Raw genomic sequence first — 10,200 nt, forward strand, 5'->3', positions numbered from 1 at the left:
TTGAATCGTTTATTATAGTTTGTAAGTGAGTTTTAAAAAATTATAATGATGAGATGAGATGGATTGAGAGTATTTCTGTATCCAAACGGAGCCAATTAAGTCCTTTTTCGAGTGACGGGGACAACTACGGCACATGAGAAGAGAAAAAAATAAATAAATCATGGCAAAGTATACTTCTTCCAATAAATTAGATCCTATCTTTCTTGCAGATAATACATCTCCTAATCCCTTGTATCATCTCCTTAAAAGCTATCTATCATTTAATTTGCATATTTCTATTTGTCACCAAAAAGAAAAAGAAAATATTTGTTTTGAGTTAATGAGTACTACTAGAAATGTTTTTCTATCTTGGATTTTATCAGAGAATTATAATAATTTATGTGATGCATTTTAAGTAAATATTTGTTAAAATATTTCATCAAAATACACTCAACAAATTAAAGTAGTATTAAAAAAAAAAAAATTCAATTACGATCATTTATCAAGCCAAAAGCCCACTTTTTTTGTTATTTGTCAATCAATGATCACGCCAAGCCTTGATGAGTTGATCCAGAGTTCAAACTCCAAACCCGGGACAAGGAGTGGCTGAAACTTCTGCTGCGTGGCAAAACGTCAGGCAATAACCCACACCAATATGCGCACGTTAGCATCTCCCAGTTTCTTAGAAGTTTAGAACGCATTCCAAAAGACATGAAAATCATTGCAACGCTGCAGTTCCAAAGTCACCTCTCCATTGGACTACTCACAATGTTCCTTCTCAAGGTACATATTACTGCTTATGTATATCTTTCATTATGTATATCTACTAATTACTGTATTTTTGTTCTTCATAACGGAACTCATTTGATATTATTACTACTGCGATCACTGAAAACACAAAGCAGACATGGAGATCGACGGCTTTTGGTATATTCGGATACCTCAATTTCACCAAAGCCGGTTACGTGTAAGCCCAGTTTGTGCTCTTCTCGTTTTCTTTTTGGGTTGTTCGTCATTTTCTTTTTCTTTGTTTTGGGGTCGGTGGGCTTGATGGGTGTGTTTAATATTCGTGTCGATCACGATGAATAAAGTTGTCATGGTTTCGATTGTGATCACCTATCAGTGTTTTAAATTCCAATGATTTATATAAGAATATAGGTTGCTGAAAGGGGACTCATGTAAATCTTCTATGCTCACATTTCCAGCTGATTGGTGAGTTTTTTTGCTTTGTAGTGAACATTCAAAGAATTTCAAACCAGAGGATATGGAGGCAAGAATGAATGGCAAGAATTGCATAGTTACTGGAGCAAATTCTGGCATTGGTTATGCAACTGCGGAGGGTCTTGCTTCACGGTGTTGATTATGATACAACTTTACCTTTATCTTTAAGTATTTTGAGCTTGTGTTTTTAGATGGCTAACCTATATCTGTGTATATATGATGCGCAAATCAGTGGAGCAACCGTCTTTATGTTATGCCGTAATAAGGAGAGAGGAGAAGCTGCACTTTCTAAGATTCAGTCTGCCACAGGCAACACAAATGTACATCTGGAGGTATCTGCTTTCTTTAGATTTAAATGTTTCACTTCTTGCTAATTTTCTTCTTCTTCATGGTTATTTTCGAGGGTTTTATGTATGTAATCATATGAGTTAGTGAATCCAAGTATGCTATATTCTTTGAGATTATACAATGGCTAATTGTTCCAAGAACCTCATGTTCTTTTTCTTTCCTTTTTTTTCTCCTTTTATATAACTGCAATGATCTCTATGAAGTTGGGTTTTGCTTGCAAGCGGCTTATAAAATTTAGCTTGCAGGTCTGTGATCTTTCATCCATCAGTGATATCAAATCATTTGCATCTAGATTTTCATCAAATGATGTACCCATTCACATACTGGTAAAGCTGTCATTTTTTCCTCCTACACACTCACTTATTCACATAAATAGGGTCAATAATTTTGACAGCCAACCCTCAAGATGATATTTAACATGGAACATTAAACTGCCTCTAGGTCAATAATGCTGGTGTGCTTGAGAATAAACGAGTTACCACTTCAGAAGGGTGTGTCCTTTTCACTCTATGCTAAACTAATTTGTATCATGTTTCTTGATGCATAGAAATTGATGCATTGTGGCTTTAAAAACTTCTAAAATTCCAGGTTTGAGTTAAGTTTTGCGGTGAATGTATTGGGTACCTATGCCATCACAGAACTGATGCTGCCACTACTGGAGAAAGCTGCACCTGATGCTCGCGTTATCACAGTGTCCTCTGGTGGAATGTACACATCTCCTTTGACCAAAGATCTACAGGTAACTGCTTTTTTGAATTTTGAGTAAGCTTCAATCCTTCCACTAAATACTTATTTAGTTTCCAATCGATTGTCTTGAGGCAGTTCAGTGACAGCAACTTCAATGGGGTGGAACAGTATGCTCGAAATAAGCGAGTTCAGGTCAGTTGAGTCGAAGATCTGTAAGACTTTTTAATGTCCAATATTGCAATCCTTTTTTGTTGAATAGGTCACTATTTTATGGTTTCCGAGTTCTAATGGAATTTCTTGCAAGTCTTGGTGCATGCTAACTGTTAAAAGTCTTTAGAATTTAATCCCTCCAATAAAAAGCTGACACACCCATAGCTTTTTAGAGGAGAACAAAAGCAACACACCTACACTGTAAGTAAGCAAAGCTTTGGGGTGGGCAGCCGCCCCTTATATTTTCTGGTTTTTTTCATAATTATTTTATATTAGAATTACATTTTAAGTTTTAGATCAATTTTATTAGATTGATCTGATCTACCCATTATGGAAAGCAAGTCAGCCTTCCATTGGGTAAGTCTTACACCACATCCTGACTGTAGATGCTCTCTCCTCTTTTGTTGCTCCAGTCGCATCTCTTTTTGTGCCTTTATTAAATCTCTTATCAAAGAAAAATATGTTTAGATGGTTGAAGTTGATGGTTTTGGTACTACCATATTTCTTTTGAACTCTGTTCCCTTGTTGCTTCAGTGAAATGTGGAATCCCAAGTTACACCGAAAGATTTTTGTATGTGTAGCTATAGAAAAAACGCTGTCACTCAATGTTACAGAGTGGTAACCTTCTATGGTGCTATATGATAAAGAGTTGCAAAATCAATTCCTTCTGGAAATCACTTTGAGTTATCTCTTGTCAGGTAGCACTAACTGAGAAATGGGCTGAAATTTACAAGAATAAAGGGATTGGATTCTATTCGATGCACCCAGGTTGGGCAGACACGCCTGGAGTTGCTATGAGTTTGCCTACATTCTCTAAATCGTAAAGAGCTTATCCTTCTAATTATATTTTGAGATCACCCCATTCACTTCCCTACTATTCATTTCCTTCTTTTTCTTTTCCTATTGATCATAACTTCCTTTTCTTTTTCTTTTTTTATCTTGAATGTATTTCAGGCTTTCAGGAAAACTTAGAACAAGTGAGGAAGGTGCAGACACGGTTCTTTGGTTGGCAGTACAACCAAAAGAAAAATTGGTACCAGGTGCATTTTATTTTGATAGAGCTGAAGCAACTAAACACCTTCTGTTTGCAGCAACTGGTGGCTCTCATTCAATAATCGATTCCATTGTCGACCATCTCCGTTCCATGTCTAATCTCTCTTCACAAAGTTGAAGATGCTTCTATTGAAATATCAGTTGATTATAGAGAAAATTGATGTTAAACTTTACATCCGAACCAGTTTCTAAGTTTTAATGGTGAAGATAGCTTTGACCAAGTTGTTGGAGGGAGTGCTACCAGAAATTCTGTTTGCCCCCCATTAGCAGAATCGTCTCTCTGCCTCTAATGTTGCGTTTGTACAGATAAAGTTTGTCTTATTATCTTTCGAGCTCAGAACAAAAAGTTATATTGAATGTATATTGATTCCACATTCAAACATGCACTAGCTTTAACCCAAATTTTGGAAAAAAGATTGTGCTAGAATTTCTTTTTGCCATCCATTAGCATCATCTCCCTTCCACCCACTTCCCCTGATTTGGCTTATTTGCAAAGAAAAAGTTTGTTATTATTTTATATTTGCATCAAAACAAAAAGTGTATTGACTTCACTTTAGAAATACTTCCCAGGTCGCCATCCGGACAGAGGAATATTATAAAAAATGCTTTAGCCACAAAGGAGTTATATAAAAGTAAACTCACAATCTAACGTGGCTTGATATAGTATATCAGATTGTAATGTTACTTTTATTATAAAGTAGATCTAATAAATTCTATTACATCACATCAGTTTATGGGTTTAATTCGCTAATCTCTCTGGCTCTAACATTTCTCTAATATTATACTACTACACCACCTGCTTGATGTGAATCATTTAAAAAACAGAACTTTTAGACATTGATATTAACGTAAATAAAACTTTTAAGGAAAGGACCCAAAATTTGAGGATTCGGCGGGTACTACACTACAAGTATATATTTTGTAAGAGTTTCTTCAGCCATGAAGCAGAGATTGTTATTGAGAGTAATAGCCATCAGATTTTGGGATTCGATTCCTTGTGCTGAAAAGGATGTGCTCTTAGCTAATCTGATTGACATTTCCCCTCAAACTTACCATTTTCACATTCTAAAGATAATTTGAGTTCCCCCTCTCAATGAATAATGGTTATGGAAGAAGAAAAATGGAGCAGTGGAAACACACTTTATTATTATTATTATGAGTATTATAATGTTACAAGTGGATCCAATAACAGCTTCTCTGCCGTATGCGGATTACTACATGTTTAGATTCTTACCAATTCCAAATCTAGGAAATCATGAAATTTTATACGAGTTTGCCAAGCACTTCATGAATAGCCCAATAATGCTGGTTTCCTCAGCCAGTACTGATGAAATCTCTGCCTTGCATACTCCATGTAGTCGAAATCAATCTTGTTCACATAATCCTGCAGACAAGCAGATGATTAAGTTAATCTTACCCTTCCAGTCTCTCATAATTAATAGTGGAACATGTGGGAATGCTTACTGAAATAACTCCCCATAAGCCCCAAAAGAGATGGTTAGCAAGAGTGTATTTCTCCACATCGTGAACTAGCTGCTCCACTTCTGTGTCACTGTGTAGGTTGCCTATACACCAATGATGGAGTTGCTTTTAAGAATATTAAAATGAGAATCATTATAATTTTCAAAAGATATGCATTTTATTCGGAGAAGCGTTGTTGGATTATCTACTGTAGTTTTGGAGAATGGTTTCTAAAAAAGTGTATACTTCGCTAGATTAAGAGTCCGTACACCTAACTTTAGCAGAATGCAATACCCACATGAATCCTTCATCTATAAAGAGTTTGAAACAGCTATAGATGCTCCATCTTCACCAGTAACAAATATAACTGAGTGGAACTTGTTTCAACTAATGCACTCGGAGGATCAAACAGCTAAACAAAACACACAAGTCCCAGAACCTTTTTCTCATACAAATCACTAGACTGAATTGGAAACTGATGGCTAACCTGCCGAACTCAGATATATGCTCACAAATCTTTGGCGCTCCTCCAGATCTGATACCAAATGCAATGAATTCAAAGGAACAACTTAGTCCAAAGAATGCAACCCCAATCTCATCTTACAAGTTTCATTAAGGAGAAGGTAATTTTGGAGGCAGTGACATCCTCAAATATATACATGTGTGTGTGTGTGTTGTGTGTGTCTATATAAACACACCTGGATATTGACTGTAGTCTAAAATATGAGGTGTCTCAGAATGGTAATTTGCTGCCATTTCACAGAAATGATTTGCTATGTCATAAGCAACAGGGTTGTAACTTGCATACTCATAATCCTGCAAAAAATAACAAAATAGGACACAGAATATGAATGTGCTCATTAGGTTTCATGCATTTATTCTACCACAAATGTAACCTTATGTTTTTTCTTTCTTAAACAAGACCACACAATTCTTACTTCATAAAGAAAACCATAAGAGGTAGAAGGAAAAATCCCATGCCAGAAGAATGTAACTTTGCAATTATAACTAGGAAACAATTGCAATAACAACTGAGAATCGGATGTCAGAATGCAGAGGCCATAGATACAGAAAATGGGAGTGACAAACTTACGATTATAGTGATTGATCTTGTCTCTTCGTCCATCATTATATTACCATATTGCAGGTCATTGTGACAAAATCCAACCTCTTTATGATCCTGTGACAACTCTTTCTCTAGCATACTAATTTCCTTCCCTATAGAATCCAAGCAAAATTCCTTGGCGTCTTGAGGAGAGCACAAACTTTTGGCCTCACAGAGCCAGTTTCTGAGGAAGGAACACAAACGGCATTAGATATCTTCCTATTTAAGAGGGAACTTTTAACTTGTTTGAAGTATAATTCAACTTTTTTATAATAGGGAAAAAAAAACCTTCTGATAATAGATATCAATACCTCATTCTGTCCCAGACAAGTCCATTCTTTGGACCAGGCATATCAAGATTGTGGAACTCTCTCATCTTAGCTGCTATGAGAGCAGAAATTTCAGGATCTCGGAGGTCAGCCGCGGATAATGTCTGAAAATCACAGGAAAAAAAAAAAAAAAAACTGTTATCTAAAATGGTCTTCTGCAAAGATAAGCAATCAGTGGAGTAATAACACCGAGTCCTCAGTGCAAATTTTCCCCAAGTAAAATTTTTACTCTATTGTAGCCATTTTCTTATCTTAATGTTATCTAGATGTATCTTAAATGTGTTCAGGAAGGAAAAAGCATCTAGTGGAAGGGGAAAAAAAGGCAATTCAATAAATACATAAAAACAAGAGTTCAGACTCTCAAAAGCCATCACTTAACCACCAGAAAGGATGGCCAAGCTTTTTCAGCCCTGAGCGCTTGAATCTTTTTTCATACTTTATCAAACAGTCATAATTACCCGTCAAAGTAGAAACAAAGTAAGGAAAACTTAAAAAATAGGTAAAAAGAGAAGTTTTCATGATTAAAGCAGGTATAATGGGTCAACACAAGAAGATAATCATTGAAGCACACCTATTCTAATCCATCCCAATCCATCTTTCATAAACTAAAACTTCATTCAAAATAAGCACCATTTTTCTCAAATAACATGTAATCATAGCACATAGGCATCACAAATAAGACATAATCTCATAAGCATCCAAAATTCACATACCCTAGCATGAATGAACTCCTCAACCCGCCCATCCGGGAAGCGACCGAGAAGGCGAGGCCCCTGGCCGTGCTTTGAAATACACTCAAACGTCCTAATCTCATCGTCCCTGTTAAAGAAAACCTCCACTCCTTCACCATAAATCCTAACTAAGACCTTTCTAACAACCTCACCATTCTTTGTAGGCCAGTTTATCTGGTAAACCTCATTGGTCATTGCACCGCTCAATTGGATCACCTGCAACGCCTGCATATCATCCATCACGTCCCCCCAGTTTGCAGCCACCGATCGAAGCACTTTCTTTAGTTCCTCAGGGAGACAACCTTTGACAAACCCTTTTTCCTTTATGGCCATATCGCTTCAACACCGTGAGCTAGCTAATTCCTACCAAGTATAACCTTTTCTCACCTATAACACAATCAGAGGAAATTACCATTTCTAAGCTTGTTAGTATCAAACTTAATCAACAGATTCAACATCTCATATTCTCAAGCAATGGGAAATGGAAGAAAACCTTAAGAACGGTGAAAACATACGTAACAAAAAACGAGATTGGAATTGAAGCTCACCCAAAAAAAACTGTCCTTTGAAAGAGCAGAGAGTTTCAAGGGTGATGCTAGACTTGTTGTGAGCTTTTATTTAAACTCAGAAAGCGAATTCAACCGCGTTTGAAAGTTATGCTCTTTAAACAGTAAACAAGACCAAGAATCAGATGCAATCTATGAATTTTTTTTTTTTTTTTTTTTTCTAATCAGGCACGCATATTATTATAGATAAAATGATACAAATATTAGGGTGGGTCCTTCCTTTCCACGGTCAAGAAACAAAATGCATCTAGATAAAAGATCTGTGGTTATACAACCAAAAACAAGGTTGGGTTGCTTGCGCCACTAGGTGTGCATATCGATTTGAGATGGATTAATTTTGGCTAGTTTTCAATGCCAATGAAGAAGGAAGAGACGCTGAAAGTCTTCAACAATCTATGATATTATTTGTATGTAATCAGCATATGACCAAGAACGTGCTTTTGTTTCCTTTCTCTGCAAAAGAAAGAGATGGCAATATAATATCTCAAGTGGATTAAGGTTAAACCACCACGCATCATAGTTGAAACCTTTGAACAAAGCCAATAGGGAGTTACCACGTGTAGCGGTGTAGGAGACCAAGTACTAGGTGAAGCGTGTCAAAGATTCAAGATTCCTCTTCTTCTTATTCTTACTTTCCTCTGGAACTGTGCTTAGAGATTCTGGGGCTGGTAAGATTACAGCGCCCAAATGAAACGGACCGATTCCAAACGGAAAATAAAGTCCTAAACCAATGGAAAAGTGACAAGCGTGCTAAGCTTTTGCTTCTACGACCTTGAGAAACGTAAACAGATCAACGAAGCGAGAAGCTATATATATGTATGTGTTTGTGTACTGTTGCTTCGTGCGCGTAGAGCCTGAGGACGTGTTCCACATGCGGATACAAAACGCGTTGAAACATACGCATTGAATGAAAGATGCGCAAACAGTTAGTCTGCATTGTCGGCAGAGGAGATTCGTTCTTTCGTCGATTCTTTTCTATTATCTTTTGATATATATTTTTTTAGAATAACGTTATTGTGTCTCGTTAATTTGTTTATTGACCGTTTATATATTTAATTTTTATTTAAAAAAATTTTAATAATTAAGAAAGTAATTATTAGTATTTTTTTTATTTTTTAAAAATATTTAAAATAAAAAATAATATATATATAATTTACACTAAACGACGCACAGAATAAACGCATATAAACGGCAGAGTTCCACAACTCATTTTTTTTATTCCAGTCTCTTTAAAGGCCCCCCATATTTTTTTCTGTTTTTCTTCCATTCCCATGAGAATCTTTTCTAAAGTGGGAGATATTTTTGGGGAACTTATTAAAGAGAATGAGATATTAGGGGCCAAAGATTTCTTTTGTCTACACTCACCGAGTGATCTTTTATGTTTGATGATATGCTATGTTCAAACTTCAAAGGGATCAGGCTTCGTTTGAAAAGTAAACTCATTTTAATTTATTATTATAATTTTTTAAATTTTAATATAAAATATAATAAATAATTCAATTTTTTAAATCTTAAAATAATAATAATGATAATAACAAATAATATTCTAATAATATTTTATCATCTCAATTCAATTCAATTCAATTCAACATCCAAACGCACAGTTTAAAAGAAAGTATTTCTCTCGTTAAAAAATTATACCTATTATTTTCTACACTACGTATCAATATGTGATTTATTATTTTTATTCTTCTATTTAAACACACATATTTATACATATTTAAAAGTTTTATTACTCATCATCTCACAAACCACACATTATTTTTTTAGATTCTTTTTGTTTTATTCCTCCTAAATTAATTGAGTTATTATACTCATCATCCATACATCACAATTTGGCAAGGGGAGAAAAATTAAAAAGTAAAAAAAAAAAAATCATGTGTAGTGTATGGTGTGAGAATGATGAGTAAAATTTTTTTATATTTAAAATTTTAAGCACACTTTTGGTGTGTGGTGTGGAATGAGTAGTTTTTCTCAACACCATTTCACAATTTTTAAAAAATAGATTTCTAGGTTGTCTATTTATATTATTTAACATTTTTTAATATTGATATCAATCAAAGGTGTATTATGTTTAGAGAAGTGATATCGCCACAAAAAGATTTCATAAAAATAAACTCAAAAACTTACATGACTCCATATGATATATTAAATCTACTTTATAATGAAAAATAATTCTACAGTTTAACATAACATATCAAACCGCGTCAATTTAAGTTTACTTTTATAGAATTTCTTTGTAATTAAAGCATTTCTCTTATTATTATTATTATTATTATATATATGTATATTTCTTATTATTCTTTTATACTCACTAAGAAAACATTTCTCAGTTTTCTTTAAATGTAACAAAGACATTGTTTTTCAACTAGAGAATGGAGACAAAGAACCTCACAAAATCCTTGAAACGGTAATGATAGGGATGAGAAGTGGAGGTTGCAATTTGAGGATTTATCTACAATTATTTGATATTATTCATACATGAGAAATATGTAATGTGTCACATTAAC

At 34.6% G+C, this 10,200-nt stretch overlaps 2 protein-coding genes across 4 annotated transcripts; one reads left to right on the plus strand and one right to left on the minus strand.

The window, feature by feature from the left end:
• The first annotated feature begins 576 nt into the window (after positions 1–576).
• On the plus strand, positions 577–3,931 carry LOC109011382 (dehydrogenase/reductase SDR family member 12). Its single transcript, XM_018992557.2, has 10 exons — positions 577–762; positions 885–946; positions 1,213–1,332; positions 1,433–1,532; positions 1,794–1,874; positions 1,990–2,039; positions 2,137–2,287; positions 2,371–2,427; positions 3,144–3,265; positions 3,400–3,931. Exons 1-10 carry the CDS (start codon positions 691–693, stop codon positions 3,614–3,616), a joined length of 1,032 nt encoding a protein of 343 aa, XP_018848102.2. The 5' UTR covers positions 577–690; the 3' UTR covers positions 3,617–3,931.
• Positions 3,932–4,619: 688 nt separating this feature from the next.
• LOC109011383 (probable choline kinase 1) lies at positions 4,620–8,536 on the minus strand. 3 transcript variants are annotated; one of them, XM_018992558.2, is made up of 9 exons: positions 8,245–8,535; positions 7,673–8,143; positions 7,107–7,511; positions 6,376–6,497; positions 6,053–6,248; positions 5,658–5,775; positions 5,447–5,494; positions 4,963–5,063; positions 4,620–4,882 (listed from the first exon to the last, which is right to left on the minus strand). In XM_018992558.2, the coding sequence occupies exons 3-9, from the start codon at positions 7,455–7,457 to the stop codon at positions 4,784–4,786; spliced, it is 1,035 nt and encodes a 344-aa protein (XP_018848103.2). In that variant the 5' UTR covers positions 7,458–7,511; positions 7,673–8,143; positions 8,245–8,535; the 3' UTR covers positions 4,620–4,783. The 3 variants fall into 3 exon arrangements, with proteins under 3 accessions (XP_018848103.2, XP_018848105.2, XP_035547043.1); XM_018992560.2 differs by lacking the exon at positions 7,673–8,143 and having other exon boundaries at positions 8,245–8,536; XM_035691150.1 differs by having other exon boundaries at positions 7,673–8,535.
• Between the last annotated feature and the right edge of the window lie 1,664 nt (positions 8,537–10,200).

Source organism: Juglans regia, chromosome 6 (assembly GCF_001411555.2).
Source record: "Juglans regia cultivar Chandler chromosome 6, Walnut 2.0, whole genome shotgun sequence".
NCBI lineage: Eukaryota > Viridiplantae > Streptophyta > Magnoliopsida > Fagales > Juglandaceae > Juglans > Juglans regia.